Source organism: Haplochromis burtoni, unplaced genomic scaffold (genome assembly GCF_018398535.1).
Source record: "Haplochromis burtoni strain Fernald_Lab_line unplaced genomic scaffold, NCSU_Asbu1 Contig_293, whole genome shotgun sequence".
Lineage (NCBI taxonomy): Eukaryota > Metazoa > Chordata > Actinopteri > Cichliformes > Cichlidae > Haplochromis > Haplochromis burtoni.
Window position 1 is genome coordinate 176196 of NW_024582654.1, and position 25883 is coordinate 202078.

General features: G+C 42.6%; 1 protein-coding gene across 3 annotated transcripts; it reads left to right on the forward strand.

Annotated features, from left to right (window-relative positions):
* The first annotated feature begins 86 nt into the window (after window positions 1-86).
* atp2a2a (ATPase sarcoplasmic/endoplasmic reticulum Ca2+ transporting 2a) lies at window positions 87-24985 on the forward strand. 3 transcript variants are annotated; one of them, XR_316939.2, is made up of 21 exons: window positions 87-652; window positions 1630-1647; window positions 1757-1839; window positions 4728-4832; window positions 5708-5846; window positions 13451-13531; window positions 14017-14102; window positions 14271-14735; window positions 17023-17111; window positions 17189-17291; window positions 18198-18329; window positions 18426-18545; window positions 18641-18859; window positions 18943-19278; window positions 19430-19650; window positions 19836-20038; window positions 20149-20234; window positions 20319-20452; window positions 20567-20684; window positions 22208-23806; window positions 24339-24985. XR_316939.2 is itself a non-coding variant. In XM_005940548.3 (21 exons), the coding sequence occupies exons 1-21, from the start codon at window positions 535-537 to the stop codon at window positions 24350-24352; spliced, it is 2991 nt and encodes a 996-aa protein (XP_005940610.1). In that variant the 5' UTR covers window positions 87-534; the 3' UTR covers window positions 24353-24985. The 3 variants fall into 3 exon arrangements, 2 of the variants coding, with proteins under 2 accessions (XP_005940610.1, XP_005940609.1); XM_005940548.3 differs by having other exon boundaries at window positions 22208-22328; XM_005940547.2 differs by having other exon boundaries at window positions 22208-24985.
* Window positions 24986-25883: the final 898 nt, after the last annotated feature.

Consider the following 25883-nt stretch of genomic DNA (forward strand, 5'->3'; position numbering starts at 1 on the left):
CCCCCGGTATGTCGGCCTCTCATTTCCTGGTTATGTTCCGGTTTTTTTCCGGCTCTCCTTAGCTGACGCAGTCGTCCAATGATATGAGTCCACATGCAGCGCAGGGAAGAGGGGCAGCAGTGAGGCGCTTTGATAAAACCAGACTGTCGGCAGCGCGTGAAGCCACTGAGAGCTGCGCCACGGTGAGGCAGGGTACGGCACGGGAGCACAGAGGAGGACTGGACCGGGTGAATGCAGTCCTCGGCACGGGACGCTGCTGCAGACACTTTCCCACTATTTTCGGACATAACGGGAGGCGCACAGTAACCACGCGGGGAAGAGGAATTTGGCTACAAAATTTCTGTCGTGAAGGAAATCTTAAGAGGGGCCGAGAAGAGAAAGGGACACGTTACACCTCTGTCAGTAGCTGCCGATAGCTATCCGAGCTGACAAAGTCCTCGCTGCTCTAAAAGTCCTCACAGGGTAGGGAGCCACAAGGTATCCTCCACCGGTGTTCTCGGGTACAGCTGAGTGAGAAGGAGCCGTCTATCCGCCATGGAGAACGCTCACACGAAGAGTGTGGAAGAAGTTTACAGTTATTTCAGCGTCAATGAAAGCACAGGACTTTCCCTGGACGAGGTGAAACGACAGCGGGAGAAATGGGGCCTAAACGGTACGACAGCTAAAAACCGCAAAGCGACGGAAAAACAAAAACGCTGCGGCTGCGAACGAGACACGGCGTGAAAGTGTCATGTCACGGTGGCGTGGGCAGCGCGAGCTCAGTTTTTGATATGCGGGGTAAAAGTCGCCAGCATCATCATCAGACCGTATGGTGATTTGGCTGACGTCACCTCGAGGGTTTCCCGTGTTTTACACAGTAACGAGTTAATCATTACTCAGAGGCCGTAGCTGTGCACGGTAACAGTGCGTGAGCCGCCTGTGATCGCGGCCACACTGCTGACAGCAGCGGGGAAATGTGGCGCGGTAGTTTCACACGGTAACCCTGTTGAATGTTCCTCAGCAAACTGTAATACATGTGCACTGGACACTGAGCAGTGGGTACAGGCTTACTGGACCAACACTGCCAAAGTTAATCTCTCTTGTCCCAGGCTTAAACAGCTGTTTTATATTAATATCAACTGGGAGGCCATGGACGGTATTCCCTCCTTCTAGCTCACTTTGACCTTTGCACTGATTGGATTTTTATTTAAATATTTATTCCTGCTGTGTAATAAAGCATCACTGATGTAAATTATGTACCCTTGTTGGCGCTAGAAATGTGAACATGGGGTCTTGCATATAAAAGTATTAAATAGTTGCAGTGTGATTTCTTTCATGGGTTTAACAGTCAAACAGAGGCGTGCATACAGAAATTCCCCTCTTTTTCACTGTTTATGACTGAATAATCACTGAGCAAAAGTCTCACATGAAACTGAGAATAAGCTGGTGGCTTTGACACCTAAATGTGCCTGAGATTTAGAGCTATGAAAGTAGCGCTCACAAACATGCAGAGAGTTGCTGTTTCTCAAGTGGGAAACTTTTTGTTGTTGTTGTTGTGTTCATATATTACTTATATATATTTATTTATTTTTTCTTCTTTGCCTGCTTCCTGTATGATCCCCGGATTGACAACCGCATACCCACACACAGAGTTACCAGCGGAGGAAGGTAATCACTGCTGTCACTCACACCACTCCCATCATTTTTATGCTGGCAAGTTTCTGCGATTGGCTTGTTTTTCACTAACTCCCTCCTCTCTCTCTCCCTCTCTTTGCAGGGAAATCTTTATGGGAGCTCGTCCTCGAACAGTTTGAAGATTTGCTCGTTCGAATTCTTCTGCTGGCTGCATGCATATCTTTTGTAAGTATATGCTAGAGCGTTTGTTTTAATGTACCACACAGACTTTCTTTCAGTCATCTCATCCCAAGCTCAGTGAGTTGAAACTGAATTGCGGGCTTCTTCTCGAAATTCAGCTGAGCTTCTTAGTTTTATTCTCAGTGTTAACTCCCCTGTGCTGTCACCCCCTGCGTGTCCGTGTGATGATGTGCTAATCTTAAAGTCAGAAGAAACCTTTTCACATCCCTCAAATAGCTTCCTCTTTCCACCTCTGTCTGAAAGTGTTTACATGAAGCCAAAGCCGCAGATGGGATTATTATAAAGCCCGGTGTCATAAATGGCAGCACATTATTTATTCAGCGCATAGTGCTGAAGTGTGAACGTCTTCAGTTTGTATAACGTGCCTATGGTTACACTCACATATGGGAGCTAAACAGCTGAGAAGGCTAGCAGCCCGTCTGAGGAATGGTGACAACAGCAGTAGCAGCATTGAGTTGCTATCACCATGTGCCAAGTAAGACATTTGAGTCGCCAAGCGTGACTGCTGTGTAATAACTTGCACTCGGTCTCGTCCGGGCCGCAGGCATCCAATGCTACATGGATATATGTTTGATGGCTTACACTTGCATAACAGTGTCACTGCCATGTGTCTGAGCCAATTTATAAGCTAAATGAAGTGAACATTTCCACATGGTATAAACTATAGATCCACCATGCAGCTTGCAGCTGCAGGGAAGAGACTTTTTAAAACAATCTTTTATGTCAAAGGTGGAAACATGGTTACCTTGCACATTTCTTCTTGTCTCTTAAGTTCTTCTACTGTGTTTAGATAAAACGTAATAAGTAAATGAGAACATGTTCTCTGATCTGCTCCCAAAAGCTAAATTGAGTAAAATAAAAATAAAAGCATTTTATTTTGCTACATTTTGCTGTCAGATATGGTCGTGCTTTTTTTCTTCTTCTTTTTTTTTTAAAGCAGTCTTTAGCACTGCAAAGATTCATCCTTGCTATTTAATTCTATAAATGACTGCTAACTTAACAGATGGCTGAAGAAGACTTTGATAACTGAGGCTGCCTGTGTGTGTGTGTGTGAGAGAGAGAGCTGGTAAGAGTGGTGTCAGGTGATACAGAGGTGTCAGTCGCTGCTGTCTGACAGTGGAGCAGAGCACCACTCGAGACCAAATTTGGTTCCTCACCCCTCAGTGGGAGGGCTCTCTATCAGACAGAAGTGCACACCAGCGTCGGTGTAAATTTAATGTGTATATAACCATCAAACCTCTTAGAAAACTAAAAACCATATCCAGAAGAATGTGCTTGGATGAGTGATTCACATTCGCCTGCTGCATGTTTAGCTGCTCTGTATGCAAATATCTAATCAGCCAATTACATGGCAGCAATGTCAGAGGGGCTGGTCTGAGTATTTCAGAGTGTATTATTTTAGTTATTATTTTTTTAATTAATTAAAAGTGTGTATGGATTTTAGATGGATGGATTTAATGTTTGAAGAGGTTACTCTGGTTTCTAACACACCACAGTTAACATTTCTTTGCTATTTTCTTACTAATCAATTCATCGACAAGCAGATTATATTAAAATGAAGAGGGTAGCTGGTTAGAATAGTATCTTTACATGTATTGTATGCCATGACATACAATAGCGCATTATAAGCACTTCTGTGTTGAGACAGCTATTAAAGCATTATGCTTGCCTTTTTGAATTATGCCATTCAAAGGTCTTTGGCATCCACTGCAGTCAGACACTTGGGTCTTACTGAGGTTGATTGCTTTATACATTACGGCAGATTAACTAATTGCTTGTGACAGACAGGGTAATTTAAAGACCGTTTTCTCAGGAACAGCAAGCCAAATGAGACTCCGGGTCAATATACTGTAATTCTTTTCCTGGCAGTTTTGAGTGTGTGCGTGTAACAATGTTGAGACTGGTCCTTTGGTGTTCGTGATGTGAATTAAGTAAAATTGACAGGCTTAAAAAGTGTTAACTTAATGGAGGTCTGACCGTGTTAACCCCACAGCTTTCTCCACAGCCACCTGTTTGCATTATTGAATGAATTACTCATGAAGTAGCCTCTGTCCATATACAGCTTAGCCAAGCTTTATAGCTTTCAGAGCAACAGTAAAAACCAGTAATTACAATCTATGTATGTTTATATACCACTGTGCATATGAGTATATAACCAGCTGCTCACAATGAATAGAATAAATCCATTTCTAATGTTTCTAACCTAACTAGGAATTTTAAAGGTCTGCTGTTTACAACAAAACTCTGAACATTGTTATTCCATTTTAAATTGAGGACAAGAATGTGTTGTATTCAGGGATGATATGACATGTATGGATTTTAGCCGTGTGATGGGATATTATTTTCTCCCAGATATTGTATAAAAATATGCTGCTGATGATCCTAAATTATTAATAATCTCAGAGTTTAATGTGAAGATTCTGGCAGATGGCTAAATCCTCACATAAAATCAACACGGCAGTATTAAAAAGGGATCTCTTTTTGAAAGAAATAACCAGTCAAGTTTTATCAGAGATGTGAGCTTTAGTTTTTTTTCTTCCATGCAAAAACCGTGGTTAGTTCTTTCTGGATTTTGTCCCCTTTTTGTGAAGCCACAGTGGTAACAGTCGTACTCAGAGACACTTGACTTCTCTTGGATGAGAGCAGAGTTTTGTTTTTGTTTTCCCCGAAAAACTGACACAAAAGCTCACTTCAACTCAAGATTGTATTTGGTCTAAGGTGACCTTACAAAACACATTTCTGGTCATAGGATGATGATGATGTAAGGTTGATTCTGGACAGATGGAGCTGTGCTATATGCAAGCACGAGGCAGGGAGCTCTCTTTTCTGTGAAATGTCTAATAAATACTGATGGTTTATTTGAATTCTTTCAGGTCCTGGCCTGGTTTGAGGAGGGAGAGGAAACTATCACCGCATTTGTGGAGCCTTTTGTAATTCTACTCATTCTTATAGCAAACGCTATCGTCGGCGTGTGGCAGGTGAGAGCATAGCGAATCACGGCTTTGCATTTTTATTCGTACTTAATTCTGTTTTTAGACAGTTTGAGCACTATGTCTGAATATCATCAGGGTTTAGTGCATTTTTGTTGAAAAAAAAATCTAATTTCATGAATATGAATGTGGTATTTTTAGCATTTCAAAGCAATGTGTTAAACTACAGTTATATTAGTATTGAAGGCGTGTCAGTGTGAGGGAAAAATCCTAATAAAGCCGAGCTAAATCAGATGCCACCAATGTGACAGACTTCAAATAAATATCCCTTATCAGTTTACTAATAACCCCTATCAGTTTGATCCTGCGTCCAGTGCAGTGTAATCCAGTGCAACATGATCTGATCATCCAAAATGAAAAAACAAGCTCAAACTGGGTTCCCGATCTCCTTCAGAGGCTCGAGTACTGAAATCTACGTAACAGTACTGCATGTTTAATTAAACATTCCTTGTATCTGCGTTACAGCCCCGCTGTGAGTTAGAGGTTTTACCATTAAACTTCACAGGCAATGCAGAAAAACACTGCACTGAAAGTTATTTTTGTCTCAAAGAAGACTTCCTATTCAAAAGGAACAGGCTGCCGGTTTTCATCAGCAGCCTTTCTCTAGTTATTTATTTATTTTCAAACTGTGTGGGTTTGAGTGATGTTTTTCTTGCTGGTGAAGAGTAAGATTGGAAAATGAGAAAATTTAATACACTTAACACCTAAATGTCCCCAAACACAACCCGAGGAGAGATGCACGCACATCCGGCGAGAACAGTCAGTGCCCCTCCAAAGGAAGCGTCCAGCTTTCTGCAATCGTGATAGTTTGCTGTACAGCAACTCAGAAATATTTGCCCTGAATCTCATCTTCTTCTCACCAGGAGCGCAATGCTGAAGATGCCATTGAGGCGCTTAAAGAGTATGAACCTGAGATGGGGAAAGTGTACCGACAGGACAGGAAAACTGTGCAGAGGATCAAGGCCAGAGACATCGTGCCTGGTGACATAGTGGAGGTTGCTGGTAAGTTGACCTGCATCTGTAATGCTTTTATACGCATTGTTTAGGAACAAATAGATTTGGCTTTGACAGACCTCTCTCTCATAAAAGAAGCATCAGGGCATCACATGAACATGATAGAAATAAACCTTGAATTTCACAGAAAATTGGCAATTTAATGCCACAGTTTCACTCTGAAAGAGACTATTTTTCCTTATGGCTTTTTTTTAAATATCAGAGACATCTGGTGTTTTCATAAGATAGCACCTCGTCTGTGTTTGGCTCTGCTTCAGGTAATGGTCAGGTCATATGAGTCCAGGTATGGACATGTATTATTTAGCACATGCTCAGACCTCCCCCATCCCCAAGTGCCACTGCAGCAGCACGGTGACTCACCCTGTAAGGCTGATGTATTTTGAGATTTTCCTATTAACCCATTGTCTCAAAGGGCTGCGCACACATGCTGTTAAGGCCCACTTACTGTAACTGTGCGTGTGAGCTTGCAAAGCTTCTAAAGTGTCATCCCAACTCAACACTTTCCCACCCTGCAGTCAGCGCATTTCAGCAGCTGAAATCCTCAGGATGTAAGGCTTTGGTTTTAATAGTGCAGTTTCCCCTACGGCATACAAACGTATGTAATACTGCAGAGGGATGAACGGGAACGCATGTACGGAGTAATGAGTCCTTCAAACGCTGTCCTGATACTCTGTTTGAACCTAAGCCCCTCAAGTGATGCTTAGCGTTTTGGTGCATCGTGTGGGTTTTATTTTTAGCTTTCAGTATGGATTATAGAATGCTGTATTTATAGAGGCATTGACAGTCGTGAAGATGACAGGTGTCAGCCTCTTCCCCTCCCCTCCTGCTCGGGGGGAACATTGGTACAGCAGGTGACGTGGGACAGTGTTCAGCGGGACTCCTGAGTGACCTTGACAAGGGCACAGAAAGTAGGAGTGATCTGCATTTTAACATCGCATATCCTTCTAGTTGGGATATGTTTCTATACTATATGTAAATTACTTTCTTGACAGTGCTAATCATGACATGTTAATTTAGGTTCATAAGAAGTTGAGTTCAATTTTTGGCTCCGGTTAAAACAGAAACTTGTGAGTCAGATGCTCTCGCATATTAGAGACCTAGTTATTTAAAAACTCTTGATGAAGGTAGCTGGAGGCTTTGCTGTCAGCAGCTTGAGCGCAACCCAGCAGGGAGACGACTTGGATGCTTTATCCCACAGTCAGGAGTTGCTCATCAGCTCTACTTACTCGCTTGATCCTCCAACTATCCTTTACAATGGTTCCTGTCAGGCTCCCTTTTTTAATGAATAATATTTTCCTGAAGCTCCAAAGTGACCTTTGCCATGCAGAGGAGGATTGTGATGACGCAGATGCTGGCTGGGAGGCTGCTTAGCTGAGCTGCGATAGAGGACACAGAGATGAACCCTCTGTGGCTGCCTCAGCCGTGAGAAGAATAACCAGCAGCCAAACTGCACGGCTCTCTGTGAGGCTGCTGCCGCTGTGTGTTTAAACGCTGCCTCCTACTCGCTTATCAGCCTCACAGATGAACTCTTACTGAACATACAGTGGAGATGATTACGTTCTGTTAAATGCATTTTTCAGACGTTTATCTAAAGTAGATTTTTGTGATTGATTTTATTAATCAGACATTTACTATAGCATAAATATGAAGCGGTTTTAAAACGAGCAAATGCTGACATCGCTCAACCTAACTAATCCCTAAAAAGTCACATTGTCAGATAACGTGAAGTCCACTGAACTAAAGTCCTTTGCATGTAGCTGTCAGTTTACTTGCTGCTCTGAACACTCAATTGAAACCTTTTTTCGGCTTTTGGCTCTATTATGACGTCAGTGAGGTGAATATGTAAAGATATTTTTCATCCATCCATATTAAGATATGGAGAGCTCAGGTACACAGCTCTAGCTGTAAGCACAGAAGCCCAATCCACCAGGCGTACAAAGCTTGTGTTTGTGAGGGGAGGGGGATCTTAAACAACTGGTTTCAGACAGGATGAGCTGAGAGTCTCAACCAAGCTCCAGTATGAGCTATATAAATAAATACATTTTGAATGTGAGTCATGCAAAGCTACTCTGAAAGAGTCCAAGAATAAAAAACATGGAGCTGGAAATGAGCGTAATAGCTGCCCCTTAAGGGTTTGCAGATTTGGATGTTTGCCTTTTCTCAGAGCGGCAGAGCTCAGTGTGTTTGTTCCCCGTTGCCTGTGAAATTGTGGAGTCTGGGCTTGTGGAGGGGAGTGCAGGGGGAGGATCTCTCATCTGCTCCTATTGTGCTAGAGAGAGATGACCTTATAGGGAAGTGCTTTGTGAATAACCAAACCGCCCTATCACGCTCAATGCACAGGGACCCTGCCCATCAGCACCGGCACCCTCCACTGAGATTCCAGACACCATGGATAGTATGTGGCATTTAATGTGGTCTGGCAATCGTCCGATGTCACTGAGGGACTGTCTTTTGGCAGAGGCTTCTGACTTTTCAGCAAGGCTGAGAGAAATGGTTTCATCCTGCCAGCCGGAGTAGCGGACTTCAAAAAACTCAACCCTCTGATGTAGACCAGGAGGGTCACAGGGGTTTCATTCAAACTAAGCAGTGCACTGGTTGAGCTTGGGTTGATAGGAGTATGCATGGAAGTGTCTGAATAAATCATGTGTAACAAAGCTGCCTTAAGGTGCGGCGGTCAACCTTGTTTACCTAAACCGCACTCACGGCTGGGAATCTGTTAGTGCAGTTCAAAATGCTTCATTGAAGACTGATGAGCCCTTTAAGACGGAGCAAACATAAATGCTAATAAAGAGAAATAAAATAATAATAATAATTAAAAACAGATAACAAAGCTGTAAGAAGTTTTAAAAATAGCATTACTGTAGAATAAATGAGGGGGAAATAATATAAACCACACAAATAAATGAACTAGACAAAGCAGGTTAAAAAGAACAATGTAGAATAACATTTTTATTTGTAAAATAAATAGTAATTAAATGTATAATTTATTTAATTAATTAGTAAATAACATTTTAGTTTCTCAGTACTTCCACATGCTGAATTACTAACATAAAAATATGAGAAAAACACCTGGGAAATTAGCAGCAGCAGTCTTTGATGTAAGATGAAGCGATAGAAGCAGGCCTGTACATGTTATGCGCAGTATTTAAATTCGTGGAAGGCCGGGACAAGTGCACATTAAATACTGCAGAACTGGTTCAAGGTGGGATGAGATGTCAGACTTTAAGGAACCGCTTTGATGATGTCACCAATGAGCTTTTGTTTGCTCGTGTCACCTTTTATTGATTCAAGCTTTAAAGCCTATATACAAACTGTACTTTTCTTTTTTTTTTTTTTTTTTTGTATACGTCTTGGCCTCTTTCGATGGCAGTGAGTTAAATGTCCACATCTTTGCATGTTTGAAGTAGGCTGTGGTAAATACTCATGTAAATTATTATTATTATGGTTGGATCTATTAGATCAGTACCTGATATGGCATTGTTCTCAGCTCCAATTTAAAATTGCAATGCCAAACATATGGAATTCCTACCATCCTCTGCTTGGCTAATTTTGGCTGGAACTTTAGTGCTCCTGGTCCTGGGATAAGATTTGTTACTATGGCAAGAGAAACACTTGCATGCTATGAAGAGCTCCAGCCAGCTGCTGCTGCTTAAGATTCATACCAGACAAAGAGCAGCAGAGATCCCAGGGAGACAGTGTGGAGATGGTGCTTGCATAACCGGGGTCAAAACTTGACACGTGTTTTGCATCTGTGACAACACAGAAGCAGGAAGTTAGAAAAATGTCACTTCTTAGATTATATTCATATCTCTCTCACCAGGCAGCAGCTAACTAAGCATCACTTACTCAGGTCTTGTTTGCTGATCAGGGAAAAAACACAACTGAATCTCACCCATTACTCTGGAAATGTGCTAGTGCAATGGCCAAAGGGCAAAGGAGACATTGGTACAACAAACTGTCCTTGCAAAAAGTAAACTTGCACAAATGAGACTGGTCGGTTAGGTTTCCCTGCTTTGGACTTCTTCCATTGTTGGTCCCAAATAGAGTAGCAAACTTTTAAACCCAATGAAAGGTTAGTGGCTTATCTGTTATAAACCATTTGCTAATACCGGATCAGTTTGCATAAATATGTAAATGCAGACGGTGAGGTAGTTAGTCAGAGATGTGCTGGAAAGCTGCATTAAGCTTTGCCTGCTGACTCTTCTGAAACAGCCCACTCTACATGACAGGAGCTCAGGCTTTTGTTCAGCTGCCATCAGCACATGTAGCCTCCTGGCCGGCCCCAAGGAAGCCTGGCCAGCATAACCACTCGCTGTCCCTGAACGCACAGCAGGTGCAAGTGCCAGTCAAAGCTGGTACTTTCAGTTCAGTCATTGCTTTGCCTGTTCTGTTTGTAAGGCACCTCTGGGAGTCATATTGGTGGCGATGTATCACCAGGTCTTAGCTTTCGCCACCGTTAAATTTGCAAACCGTTTGAGCCATTGGCAAGCCCTGAGGTGAAGACGTGGTCATGCCTCTGGAAATGCTTGGACTGCTACCAAGTAGGATGTTGACACAAAGGGACAGATGATATATACTCGCTTCACCAGAGCAGGCCTGCAGTGTAACACAGCCTCAAGACAGGTCCAGTGTGTCACGGCGTCACAGAGCACTGGTTACTTTGCATGAGAACATCAGTAGGAACCTTTGTTAGCAGGCTGGCCCTCTAGCTCCTGGTGTCTTGGCTCAGCACTCCTTAAGAAGTTTGTATTTCTTTGAAAGTAATGACGTGACACAGGAAGTGTTACACAGCCAGAAAGGATGCAAGTTTGAGTAAAAGTTAGGTATGGGCAATTCTTTAATTCAATTCTAATGAAATTATTTGACATCTATAATTGAAGTAAAGTGTTACAGCTGTGTAACTAGGACAGTGAATTCAGGGGGCAGCCTTCAGCTCTTCCATATGTGAAGTGTTTTGCTCATTGATTTGTAGCTGACATTTGGTCGCTGGATGCTCCAGGCTCTGGTTGCATAGTTACCCGTGTAATGAATTCCTTGCCCTCGTATAGCTGTCCCTGTTGGTAGTCGCTTCAATTCTTTAGCTCAAAGTTTAACTTCATGTTGCTAATGGTTATTTCTCCTGCCATTGCTACAAGTCGGTGAATTTCACTGACATTTCACGGTCTCTGGTTTGCACATTGTTCTGTGAAAGCTCCCCTTTGGTTTCTAATGTGAAATGTCTTTGAGCCTGTGTCAGGCCATTTGATTCAGGTGCGTGACCTTCTCATAAGCAAATCTTCCATTGCACGTCTGTTTCCACATTGAGATAGTTTAAAGATGCAGCTGAGCTCAACATTTGTCTTCTCAGAAATCCTTTCATTGTCTGCCTTAATTGGCCAGTGCCTGCTGACAGATGAGTGTTTCTGGCACTCGGATGAGTTGATGATCATCCAACTTTACATAGGGTCATGCCTCCCAGTGAGAAATCAACCTTCACAGAGCAGGGGGCTGGAGTACACATAACTAGAGCAAGGGTCTGCATTGGATTAGACTGTATAGATGCACTCATAAAATATGTTTGCAGCTTCTATTCCAAACATCTATAAGAAACTCCAAGGTAATGCAGACGAGTTGCTCCTGTGTTCTGCATCTTGCCTGTCTCTTCCTGTGGCAATGATGAGAACATGTCTGCCATCGTAGGGCCACATTTAAACCAGATCAGCAGATTGGGAAACAGGTTGAAATTCTTTTTCCTTTTTTGGCTGCATGCGTCAGTGGTCCCATTGCTATTTACCCCCCCTCTCCTCCTTCAAGGCCAAGGCTGGTTTAGCCATACAATACCTGTCTCCCTCAGTCTGGATCTGGACACTGGTACATTTGATAAAAATCACTATTTGTTTTTGGGTGAGTTTCCACTTCAGCCTTGTTTAGATGTTTTGTTACATTCTTAGATATTTGGCAGCCTAGTGCCGTTTCCTGGATTCTAGCTATATTGTATTCAAGGAGTCTTTTGTAACAATGTGACACAATTTACATTTTTAACTAAGTAGGCCTGTATAAGTAGACTACACCCACAGAACTGTGCCATAGCCTGAGCCATTTCCCCAGTTTCCATTGCCTTTATGTAAGATTAGGAAGCTGAATTGGGTCACTGCAGTTCTGATGTACCCAAATTGGCCATTTCCTTTGAGACTAGCCTTTTATGGCTCACAAGTCCTTCATTTCCTTCTGTCTTTGGTTCTTCTTCTCTATCCTACACCAATGGCAGCACTCCTTTGCTGCTGTGAGGCATAACAACCACGCTATAGTGAGCTGTGGTTCATAAATTTAGTTTACTCTAAAGCAGAGTTACTGCCTGTAGAAAATAAACACCTTCTCATCTGTTAAATCTTCATTTGGCCAGTACACCCACCCACAAATGGTACTGTACAAGGAATGCATGGGTGGAGAGTTAAGAGTGCCCTTTCTCCTTTGTTGTTAGCTTTTGTTTTTTGATTGGATGTGTGATTGAAATCTTTCTCTCACGTGCTAAATCGTTTAGCTTTGAATGTATCCTGGAACTCGTTTGGAGGTAGGCTTTAGCGAAGTGACTGATTCACTGCCTAAGAATTTATGTCTGCCTTTGTCACGCCCTGAAGAAGACACAAGCCCCTGCACATCGATGCTCTTATAACAGGGAAACAGCATATTAACTGGCAGCAATCAAAACATGTACTGTTAGAGTAGGTTGAGCTGCAGTTACTCCAGACATGCTCACTAAAGTATGGGACAAGTTTGAGTATTGCATAGATGTTTGCAGTGTTTTGTAGGTGAAAGTTCATATTTAGCCATATATGTTAAAATTTACCACAAGCTTCTATGTCCGTTACTTAATAAGATGTAGCCTTTTGAAATCGGATGATTCTTTTTAATAAACCATTTACTGCTGAGCCATGCTGATGATAGATGTGCAATACTAGGTTTTACATTATCTTCCTGAAATAGGCAAGAACTTCACTGAAAAAGACCTTTTCTTAATTGCAGCTTCAGTGGTGTCTTCACTGATGCACAAGTCATCCAGGCTTTGCGCACTAATTCACCCATCCCTGTCACAGATGTTGACTTTAACTTGTATGCTCCACTCTTTTTGCATTTAATGTCCATAGTTTGTGGAACTCATTTAATATTTGGTTTAATCAGATCAGAGGAAAGTTTTGAACTTTGCTCCAGTCCATCTTAAATTAGCTCAGGCCCAGACAAGGTGGCAGCATTTCTGAATCTGGTTTACATTACATGTAATGAGTTTTAACTGGGATTTGTGGATGCAGCAACAAACTGGGTTCACTAACAGTTTCTTCCTGAGGCCATGAAGTTATTGCCTCTAGAGAGAAGTGTCTGTTTCCAATGTAGCTCCTCATAATTGCCCCAAGATAACTACTGCTGTCAGTTTTGTTCCTTATATGCATAGATTGCAATGTATTTTCTCTAAATCTTTTAATATAATTAATCAACTTTAGATGATTTGTAACAATTTTCAGTAGCATTATCTTTGGTTTGATATTTGTATTTGTTCTCCTCATATTTATTTGTATGGGTTTTTCCTCTCTCTCTAATTATGGATCTGCTTTTTGTAGTTGGAGACAAGGTGCCCGCTGACATCCGCATCTGTTCAATCAAATCCACGACCCTCAGGGTAGACCAGTCCATCCTGACTGGTAAGATATTTTTGCTGATGGCAGACATCAAAGTTGACATTTTTTAATTATTTGAATGCTAATCCTTATTAAGTAATGGATAGATAGACTAAAGCTTACCTAATGACAAATGTTATTTTATTCTCTTAGAATAACTGCCCTATGAGATTGTTAATTCATTTTTTTTTTAAGCTAAAACACAAGTATCACCACAAAGCCTTTAAAGTAATTTAAACCGAGGTCAGTCAGTTTGTCTGAATAAATGGTCAAAAAACAAAATTCAACTTGGTCGCTTTGAGTAACTGATGAACAGAATGAGCCCAGAGGTCTGCTGTGACGCTCTTCCCACTTAACACCTTTTTCCTCTGAGACATTCATGTGAATCATCACTGAAAGATGAATAACCAGCACTGCAGATTTGCCTGTGGAGACGACTGGCTGAGCGTTCTTCCTTAAATCATCTACAGAAGAATGCAAGCCGGTTTAACCCTCCTCTGTCCTCGTAGGTGAATCTGTCTCTGTCATCAAACACACCGACCCCGTGCCTGACCCTCGCGCCGTCAATCAAGACAAGAAGAACATGCTCTTCTCTGTAAGCCCGAGTCTGCATGAGTTATCACACACATCCTGCTGATTCCTATTACTTCTTATGTGTTTAGCTTCTGTACACTTCCTGGAAAAACAAGTTTCTGTTATTTGAGGATGTGCGCGATGATATCAGTTGCACTTGAGCCAACACGTATGTGACATGTTCTTTCAGGGTACCAACATTGCTGCAGGGAAGGCTGTGGGTGTGGTTGTTGCCTCTGGCGTTAACACAGAAATTGGTAAGATCCGTGACGAGATGGCAGCCACGGAGCAGGAGAAGACGCCCTTGCAGCAGAAGTTGGATGAATTCGGCGAACAGCTATCCAAGGTCATTTCCATTATCTGCATCGCCGTGTGGATCATCAACATCGGACACTTCAATGACCCCGTCCACGGAGGCTCCTGGATCCGTGGAGCTGTCTACTATTTCAAGATCGCTGTGGCGCTGGCTGTGGCTGCCATCCCTGAAGGTCTTCCCGCTGTCATCACCACCTGCCTGGCCCTGGGCACTCGCCGCATGGCCAAAAAGAACGCCATCGTCCGCAGCCTGCCCTCTGTGGAGACTCTGGGCTGCACCTCTGTCATCTGCTCTGACAAAACAGGAACCTTGACAACCAACCAGATGTCTGTTTGCAGAGTGAGTTTATCTCTCCCTCACACACACACACAGAAACAGTGTTTTTGCATTACTGAGCAGGTTGGTCGTCAGTCCTTTGTCGTATTTGTTGTCCCTACTTTATGTTTGGATAAGGTGACAGCAGTTTCTTCCATTTATCTATAAAATGCTAATGCTCTCTGTAAGCAGAGAAATGGTAGTTTCTGGTTATTGAGCGAGAAGGCAGCTCGCTTTCACTGCTCTAATCTGCATCGAGCAGTTAGATGACTTACACTACTGCTGTTGCATAACTGACCTTGCGTCACCAAGCTGCAAAGCAGTGAGCTTGTAGTTTCTTTTTCTTCTCTTCCCCTCTCTCTCTCTCTGTGAGTGGCACCTCTGTGCTACTTGGCCCCACATAAAAAGGACATTTCAGCATTTATTAAAGTTTAATCCCCTTTAGTTGTCTGTTCACTGCTGTCTCAGAACTTTGCCACCCTTATTCAGGCTGTGCCATTCATTTACAGTTGCTGTCAGTTGTTTCAGTCCCTGCACATTGAGTTGGCCGTGATTAAATAGCCTTGTGATTCTGCAGTTACTGTAGTGACTTATCGTAATTCACACAGAGTCGGGACACGCAAACAAAAGCCTTTAAAGAGGTGTGCTCACTGACTTTACACTCATGGTTACTAATAAAAAGCAACGTCTCATTCACTTGAATCGTTTATTACAGATATACATTTGCACCCAACATTTTACAATAAAATAATAACAACATAGCAAAAACACCATCTACATTCATGCAGCCTAAATGTAGTTTGTGATTGTACGTCCTTTTTATTAAATCCTTTTCTGACAGGCCACGATCATTCCTGTAAGTGTTCAACTGGTTACTGAAATAATTAATGGATTGCCTGTTTGCTCTAAATATACTGCAGCAGGGCAGTGCCAGGATTTTATGTCTGGCTAGTCATTGCAGGAGGGCTTGCTGATAGTCTTCATCCATTTTCTGATATAAGCAGCCTCTGTCTAGCCCTGTTTGTGTGTATACTGTGTGGCTTTGTACATCTTTGTTTGTGAGTGAGCGAAATGATCAAAGCTTCCTGCGGGAGTAGGCCTGGCACTGCGGCGTCTTCCTTTTGGGCACAGCTTCTCTCTTTAGTCAGGCTCCCTGGCAGCTTCTTCTGTTTACTTATGGAGAGAAACTAAACAGCCTTTTCTCACATTAGGCAGCAGGCCACCCAGCCTGCCCCTCACAGAGACACACTCTAACATTGCAGCCAATTTACTGTCATTTTTTTCTGCTGCAACAGTTATTGTGTACTTTTAATATGAGCTGTAATAAAGAAACAAATCAAGTTTTTGCGACCACATCCCCCCATTGCTTTCAGTCTGTGGATGAGTGTTCATGTTCTCCGCTGTGATTTTTCAGGTTCTGAGTGCTTTCATTGTTTTGTTTTGTTTTTTTAAAGTTGTCTCCCCCAGTTGTTTCTGGTTTAGCCTTTTAGTTTTTCATAGGCTAACTTTGAAGAATATGAAGAAGTTTGCTTCCTCATTCAAAAGGTCACAAAAACTAATGTTTTTCTGTTGGTGTAAATTATATTTTTATATAATATACTAATTTGATTATTGCTTTTTTTAACCTCTGAATATTTCTTGTATATGTAAAAATATCTTTCATCTTGTGTGACACAAAGGGAATCGTCCGCATTAAGAATCTCACTTTAGCTACAGCGTCTCCTTAACTCAAGAGGTCTTCAGCTTTGGTCCCCTCTCAGCACAAATGAATCAAAATAATCATGCCTCACGTCTTAACCTGCATTTGTAGATCAGATGTGGAGGAATGCATTGAAAAAGAAATCTCTGCAATGCATTTATTTTCATCACCTCAGTTTTTGTGCCAGTCCAGATAGAAGGCAGTGGTTGGGCTTCAATCTCCCTGAATCTTGAATCTGGGTATAATTTGTTTTAATTATCTTAAATTATTTTACTATCACAGCTCCCAGATATTTGACTGTTATTACCTTCCAATTAATCTTTTTTTTTCCTCTCATTTTTTGCTCAGAAGATTCATTTAATGAAAGGATTTTGAGTCTCTGTTAGATTTCATTCGCAACCTCAATACTTGCCAAAGTCTTCTAGGATAACAGACAAACAATAGCATCATCTGCAAAGAGCCTAATAATATAATCTTATTTTTTTCCTTTAATGTATTCGAGTTCACTTGGAGGTTTTGTGGTTTGACAATAAAGACTCTGGTATTTCAGTCAAACCCTGATATGATCTGTGTGATGTCTTCTAATGTCCCATGGACTCTTCTCATTTCCAGATGTTCATTGTCAACAAAGCTGAAGGGGACAACTGCTCTCTGTCAGAGTTCACCATCACAGGTTCTACCTACGCCCCCGAGGGTGAAGTGTGAGTATTTTATAGCTTCTCCATAACTGGCAGATCCTTAAATACATGGAAACATGATGTTCTGTACTTGTCCTCAGGTACCAGGATGGTAAACCAGTGAAATCCTCCCACTATGATGCTTTGGTTGAATTGGCCACAATCTGTGCCCTGTGCAATGACTCCTCGCTGGACTTCAACGAGGTCTGCACCTTTCCTGCTGCTTATTTTATGTGTTTTAGTGCAGTTTTCAGTTCTGGGGGAAAACGATTACATATGACTGCCTGTTTTGCTGCTACCCTTCTGTACATTTGGATTTAAGTGAAATAATCTTTTTATGTTCGCTTATAGACTGTATATGAAAGATAGATGTAGCTTCCAGGGTTGAAAAATTCATAAAATTTTAATCTCAGCTGTGATTTTTGGCATCCCACAACTAAATGAGCACAACCGAGTGGTACTGGTCATGTGTGCTACACCAACAGAGCGCAAACCAAAGTCTAGTGCTACACAAATCATTGCTTGATGACACCCGCATGAGCCAATCACAACTTTTCCGTTGATATTATTAATATACTACAAATAACAGACATTCAGAACAGTCATGATCATTTGCAATACTTCAGATTATGGGCAAATGATGTTTGGAAGAAATGCAAAAACACACTGCAAACTCCAGCATGATGAATTAATGAGGCAAACTAAAACAAAGCAATGGTTGCTAGCATGGATCGTCCAACTTCAGCTCATAAACGGGTCTGTACAGTGTATCCATCGAGCTCACAAAGGCACTGAAATCACCAAAGCAGTCGCACTCCATTTGGCAAAGATATGTGTAAGCTAAACACAGTGAGTAATTAAGGCTTGAGATCCATCATGCAGGTATCGTGAATGATGGAAAACACTATATTTTGCCAGGTGAATAAACACTTTATTCGTCTACAAAGATTAATGAGCAGGAATGTAGCACAATGTCACAGCTCCCCTTCACTCATCATCGAAACAACTACTGGTAGCCTTAACGATGGCTAAATCCTTCTTTGATGCACAGTCTTTGAGCAAATTTAAGATGTTATAGAAAAGAAATGAGTGAAAGTTTGGATGTTTCAGGTGAAGGGGGTGTACGAGAAGGTCGGCGAGGCCACGGAGACCGCGCTGACCTGTCTGGTGGAGAAGATGAATGTCTTCGACACTGAAGTTCACAACCTGTCAAAGATTGACAGAGCCAATGCTTGCAACTCAGTGAGTGACATCAGCTCCCTCACTTGCATGCGCTGCACATTCCCACCGTTCGTGCTCAGCAGCTTTTTCTCACTCTCTGTCTCTTTGTCTGATCAGGTGATCAAACAGCTGATGAAGAAGGAGTTCACCCTGGAGTTCTCAAGAGACCGGAAGTCCATGTCTGTCTACTGCAGCCCAAACAAGTCCCGCTCTACCATGGGCAAAATGTTTGTGAAGGTATACCCAGTGTAATACGTGCAGATGTTCGATCTGCATTCGCTGCAGTCTTCTGCTGTGTTGTTAATGTTTTATGCCTCTCTTCTTCCTCACAGGGAGCCCCAGAGGGAGTCATCGAGAGATGCACTCATGTCAGAGTTGGCAACAGCAAAGTTCCCCTCAGCCAAGGCATCAAGGAAAAGATCATGTCTGTTATCCGTGAGTACGGGACAGGTCGCGACACCCTGAGGTGCTTGGCTCTGGCCACACGAGACAGCCCACCAAAAATGGAGGACATGATACTGTCTGACACTGCCAAATTCATCGAGTATGAGGTGGATATACATTTGCGTAATCTACTTGTAGCACATTCTTTTCAGGAGCAGACTTTCATTTGAATCTTTGTCTCTGTGTCCAGTCCGACCTGACGTTTGTCGGCTGTGTCGGCATGCTGGACCCTCCCAGACAGGAGGTAGCTGCTTCTATCAAACTGTGCCGGCAGGCTGGCATCCGCGTCATCATGATCACCGGGGACAACAAGGGCACAGCTGTGGCTATCTGCCGCCGCATCGGCATCCTGACCGAGGAGGACAATACTGAGCACATGGCTTTCACTGGACGGGAGTTTGATGAGCTCACACTCGATGCCCAGAGGGAGGCTGTGACTTGTGCGCGCTGCTTTGCGCGCGTCGAGCCTTCACATAAATCCAAGATCGTTGAGTTCCTGCAAGGATTCGATGAAATCACTGCTATGGTATGAAGTTTGTCGTACTGATCAAAACTGCCCATTTCTGCGTGAATGGTTCATTCTCTTGGCTTTGTAAGGGTCGTGTTGATTGGGTTGATTTGCTGGTGTTACTGAAGAAAAAGGCAACACTTACTATAAAGAACATGTTTGTGTACAGACCGGTGACGGGGTGAACGATGCCCCTGCGCTGAAGAAGGCAGAGATCGGCATCGCTATGGGCTCTGGCACTGCCGTGGCCAAGTCAGCCTCTGAGATGGTCCTCGCTGATGACAACTTCTCTTCCATAGTGGCTGCCGTTGAAGAAGGCAGAGCTATTTACAATAACATGAAGCAGTTCATCAGATACCTTATCTCTTCCAACGTGGGTGAGGTCGTCTGGTGAGTCTTCTTCAGAGGAGATTAGAGCTCTTTATTGCTCAGTCTTCTGTTTTTTATGAAGCTGAGAAAAAAAGCTGTCGTTTTACAGCTTTACGTTCACACAGCAATGCTGTTGCTAAATTTAAGGTCATATTTGCTCCAGTTTATCATTAGCACTTTCTGACTGGAATAGTTTCTCCTGACAGCATCTTTCTCACTGCGGCTCTGGGGTTCCCTGAGGCCCTGATTCCTGTCCAGCTGCTCTGGGTCAACCTGGTGACAGACGGCCTCCCTGCCACCGCCCTTGGCTTCAACCCCCCAGATCTGGACATTATGGAGAAGCCTCCTCGCAATGCTAAGGAGCCCCTGATTTCTGGCTGGCTATTCTTCAGATATCTGGCTATTGGAGGTTGACTAAAATTGAGCAGGATTTGAGCTGTCTTGTTTTTTTTTTTGTTGTTTTTTTTCCTGCAGTACATCCAGTGAGTAATATGATGATTTTGCTGTCTTTGCTTCCAGGCTACGTAGGTGCTGCCACTGTGGGAGCTGCTGCGTGGTGGTTTACAATCTCTGATGATGGACCACAGGTCACTCTGTACCAGCTGGTAAGTACGTCTGTCTGAGAGAACATCCTTCAGCTTCCCTCCGCTCTTTGCCTCCCCCTCACTCTCCCCTCTTCCTCCACACAGAGCCACTTCCTCCAGTGTGGCCCAGACAACCCAGAGTTTGATGGCTTGGACTGCCACGTGTTTGAGTCACCCTACCCGATGACCATGGCCCTGTCCGTGCTTGTCACCATTGAGATGTGCAATGCTCTGAACAGGTAAGGGTATTTTTAAAGAGTGGAGGAGTTCTCATGAAAGAACCATTTGCAATGACACGATGATAGACAGATTGTATAACCAGATCCACAATCTGTGCGCTCCCTCCTGTCCAGCCTGTCAGAGAACCAGTCCCTGCTGCGGATGCCTCCCTGGGAGAACATTTGGCTGCTAGGGGCCATCTGTCTCTCCATGTCTCTCCACTTCCTCATCCTCTATGTGGAACCTCTGCCTGTAAGTTTAAAAAATAAGAACAGTGTGTTCATGACTTGATGACATTGGCACAAGTCAAAGTGATCTGTCTGCTGCAGTTTTGGTCTTTATGTGGATTATGATGCCCTCTAGTGGCCATTTATTATTGTTTGTTAGGGGGAAAATTACCTTGAAAGGTGGAGCATGAGGGGGGGAAACAGATCCAAATAACTTTATTTGACCTCCTAGGACCTGGTGTCCACATATGGACATCACATTTTGGGTTGTCTAGACCACAACACTAACTTTTGCTCTACGAGGGCCTGATGTCCTCTTCTCTGAAACTACATTGGCTAAAAAGACAATTCTTTATTTTTACATTCATCAGGTCCCGATCAGCCCAAATAGCAAAGAGAAATTAAAAATGCATGCCATGAAAGAGTTTGGGTCTTAGGAGGTTAAAGTGGAAATTCACTCCCAGTTCAGGCTAACGTTACCGGCTGCATAGCTTTGAACATTAAAAATGTGGGATGGAGCAGGCGTGGATATGTGAGGCCAGTTTCTCTGTAACATTTAAAGTGAAAAATGATGAGCAACACAGAATCACAAGGCACCGCTGCCACAGGGGGATCTTTGGACATGGAGGGCTTTCCCTCCATAATCCTCTGAAGTGGACATCAGTGTGGTGAAGTACCATTTGTATCCAGGCCAAACTGATTAGAGCCTTTGGCTTCAGCTTCAGAATGCTCAAAGATGAAGCTCTCAGAGCTGAGGCAATGCGAGTGCAAGAGAGGGATATGACTGCTGGTTTGGAGGGAAAGAGAGCAGTCTGCTGGTACTTTACAGACTTTAAAAGCAAAGTGTTAAACAAAGTGCCAACATTTAAAAATAAATAATTAGTAAATAACAGTGTAAACTCCTGCAAAAGATGAATATCCATTAGTATACTTTCCATAGTTAGAGCCACTTACAAGCGAGGGATGGGGTGTGGATGGCCCACCTGTGATTACTGGGTGTTGTCAGGATGGGCTTTGGAAGTTTAAGGATTATTTAAAACAGCAGATGCCAGATAGAGCCATTTTCATCTGAAATGTAAATTTGTGTTTTTTGGAAAGAAATATCAATACTACACCAGTACTGATGAATTTGATGACAGTACAGTACTCTCTGACTGCCCTACATTTTCAGATACTTCATAGAAATTATTGGGACCACCAACATAAAAAAACATAACTCTGTATATGTTAGACATTTTATCTGGTAGGGAATAAACACCCAGGTGATCTCTTCACCGCTGTTTCCCATCTTTGAGGCTGACCATCTCCTGTGTCCAGCTACACATTGAGTGTACTGACATAAGAGCCGTGTTGATCGATCGACTCTGAGCTCATCACAAAGCAGTGTATTTTTATAAAAGCTGAATAAACGTCACCACACACTTCTTACGGTCATGTAGAAAACATTGGTAGAGTTTTATGTGTTACCCATGCGGTGATAATCCTCATAAATCTTTATCTCGCTCTCTTTAAAAAGCAGCTGTAAGTTATTTGCTTATTCCCTCCCAGGTCATCTTCCAGATCACCCCTCTGGATATGACCCAGTGGTTGATGGTGCTGAAGATCTCGATGCCCGTCATTCTCCTGGACGAGCTGCTTAAGTTTATGGCCAGGAACTACTTGGAATTCGGTAAACAACTGGAGAAGCCGACAAGCAAAGGCTGCTCTCTGTCTGCATGCGCCGAGGGAATCTCCTGGCCCTTTGTGGCCATCTCCCTGCCCCTGGTGCTGTGGATCTACAGCACCGACACTAACGTGTCTGCCATCTTGTGGCCCTGACTGACTCCAGTACACTACCCTCCTTGTGCACCAGTGTGAAGTGGACATTAACGCACACATCTAACACAGTTACATTAACTCGGAACAAATTACAGCAACAGCATTTACACCTTCTCCAACCGCTGTCAGAACGCCTCTGTTAAGTACATTTAGACTTGCACATATTTTTGGGTGGCCGGTGCTCGAGTAATATTTTACCGACATGATTTATGTTCCATGTTACCATTGTGCTTTTCTCTGTTTTGACCCCCTTTGAGAATAGCTAGAGAAGCCCACTGCGTTGGAGCGACATGTTGAGCTGTACAGAGAGAATTTATTTACTATTCTGTAATAATTAATATTTTATAATTTGGGGAATGGAGATTTCTGAGGACTGCGTAGTTTAGTTCAATACTAATTTAGGGGCAAAGACTTTCAGCAGAATACATTTGCCCAAGCATGAATCACATTTTGCATCGTACTCATTCATTATTTTCTGCAGTAGGCAGAGCACAGCTACCTCAGTGCTGCTGATTTGACCATAATGACCCATTTGTCCAAGCTGTCATTTCATATGTGATCATTTGAAGTGTTGAGGTAAGCACCAGTAGAGTCAAAATCTTCACATGTATTTTAATGTGCATATATATATATATATATATATATATGGAGAGAGAGAGATATATAGATATATCTATCTATATCTAGATATAGATCTATATCTAGATATAGATAGATAGATATTTTTTTGTGTTCCTCTGTTATTTGAGGGAAGAGGGGACAAAGACATGTTACCAGCTTGATTTTGAGTAAATTCTTGGTACAGCCTGTTGTTAAATTTATTTACTTGAAGAAAACACATTTGTCTGTGTTGTGTGTGTGTGTGTGTGTGTGCGTGTGTGTGGGGGGGGGTTGTTGTTTTTGGGTTGTTGTTGTTTTTTTTGTTTTGTTTTTTTAAAGTTAAATCTATGAGATTCATTCTAAGGTTTCAGTCCTAATTTTGTGTGTTAACGACAGTAATCTTTATGTATGTAAAATGTGCACATACTGTACTTGAATATGTAAAAAGGCACCAAGAAGCTGTTAGTCTTGCAAACTGAGCACAACGTGGACGGTTTGATAGGCGCTCAGACCTCTGATTGGCTGCTGTCGGAGGCGTGTGTATATCTGTACATAGAACACGAAGTAGACTCTATACATTTCATTTCTTCCTGCATACATTCACACCCGTTTACTCAAGCGTAGCCTTTCTGCATGCGCGCTCCGATAGACCAGAGAGTGTTTTTTGTTTTTTAATTTGAAAAGCTAACTGTTGTTTCTTCCCACGCCTTCCCCCTATTTACCTGCAGAGTGAGTACACTTTGACGTGCATGCTAACTACTGCCGCGCTCTCGTCTGTATGGTGGTTGCACACACAGCTTGTCAGTCTGTCATTGCTCGTGTCGAAATGACAGCAATAACTGCTCCTTGTGTTTTATCATGTAAATACTTTAAATGGTACAAAAACAGGAGCTTATAATGTCACTAAGTGCCAGATGCACACTGAGCAGAAATGGGAACCTTGTGCATTTTTAAACAGGCTCAGTGTTACTGCTGGTGCCGCTTATTTTTGAATGTAGGCTTGCAGCATGTTTGGGCAACTGGCAGAGATGCTGGCATTTAAACGCCCCCACACCGTTACAGGACACGGTGTTGTATGTATTTCTTTTTTTGAACTGCATTTGTATGAATCTTCTGCCCTCCTTTATTGCATGGCCTTTATTACTCTGAAATTCATTGAAATGATCTGCTGCTCAGATGCTTTTTACCTTGTTTTGTGATTTCTCGTGTCCATTGATCTGTTTCTTCCTGTCTCCTCTTCTTTTCTTTTTTCCCTTTACAGCAAAGTCCAAGTAAGCCCATCTCTCCTGTAAATTCCTAGCAGAAACTTTGGTTTGGTTTTGTGTTGTGCATGTGTGTTTTTCAGCACATCTTACAAGAGCTGAATGCCAGTGAAGTGATGACAGGGGCTCAGAAAGTTCACACATCATTTTTACAGAATGCCCATAAATGAATGTCTGATAGAAACTAGCCAGTTCCGCCTCATCGGTCCTTCCATCCTCCTGCATGAAGAGCCTTAGATTGCCATACAGTCCTCATGCCTTCATTTTAGACTAAGAGCTTAGTACCTTGTACAGTCAGTTGTACATTATTCTATGGTGCATGTCTGCTCAGTCAGCCATCTGTTTTACCAGACAAATGTAATAGATTATGTATAAGTTCAAAAACACAGTTCATCTTTCCTAAGGAAATACTTTTATGAGATAATAGATTTTGCTTTTTGCTTTACACTGAGATGAGCAGATTTTTTTTGCCAAATCTGGGAAGGCAGGTGTGCAGCGATGCTGATGTTTTACCCTTTTAACGGCAGGCGGTCCCTCCACTGGCATTTTTTGCCAAACTGCTGTACTGTATTTTCAGAAATGATTGTACAACGTATCACATGGACTTTGGTTTCAGGTAAATAAAATTAAAACTGTCATACACTAAGAGTTTGTCGCTGAGTTTTTACTGCTGTCCAGGACGACTGTAACAGGCCACAACAGTATGACTTCATTCTGGAGCAGGGGTGCACAATCCCAGTCCTCGAGAGCTACCGTCCTGCAGCTTTTAGATGCATCCTTCTTCTGACACACCTGAATCAACTGAATGACTTGTTATCAGGCCTTTGCCAAACTTGATGGCATGCTGAAGAGGTAATCACACCATTTGATTCAGCTGTGTTGGAGTAGGGATGCATCTAAAAGCTGCAGGATAGTAGATCTCGAGGACTGGGATTGGGCACCACTGTTCTGGAGCATCAGTTTAATTTATTTCTGTTGGCTACCAGTTGTTAGCTCATCATTACCTTCAGAAAAGATGTGCTCAATACTATAAAATGCCTTTTTAGGAATGATCTCAACGCAGCTGTGATCCTGATGCTGGCTGGAGATATGAAGCAGCTGGAATTGAACAAAGGGAAGGGATGTGAATCAACATTTGAATTAATGTGTTTCAGCATCTCATCCCACTCCGTATCTGACCCAAGCCTGTTAAAATAAATTTTACTCTAAAACTAACCTAAATGTGAGGAAAAACTATCTTATGAAATAAAGGAAATGATTTTCAAAATAAAGATTAAGCTAATAAAAAGAATGTGCGGTTTTGGAGGAATGTGTGAGCACCCTTGTGCAAATATTTAGTGAGACTCCAGAGTCCACCTTAAATCCAGCCCCCCTGACACACTCCATTTGAAACCCCTCCTGCACAGCTAGAGCAGAGCGGAAGAAGCCTTAGGATTTTCAAAATAAATGGTAAATGGCCTGTATTTATATAGCGCCTTACTAGTCCCTAAGGACCCCAAAGCGCTTTACATATCCAGTCATCCACCCATTCACGCACACATTCA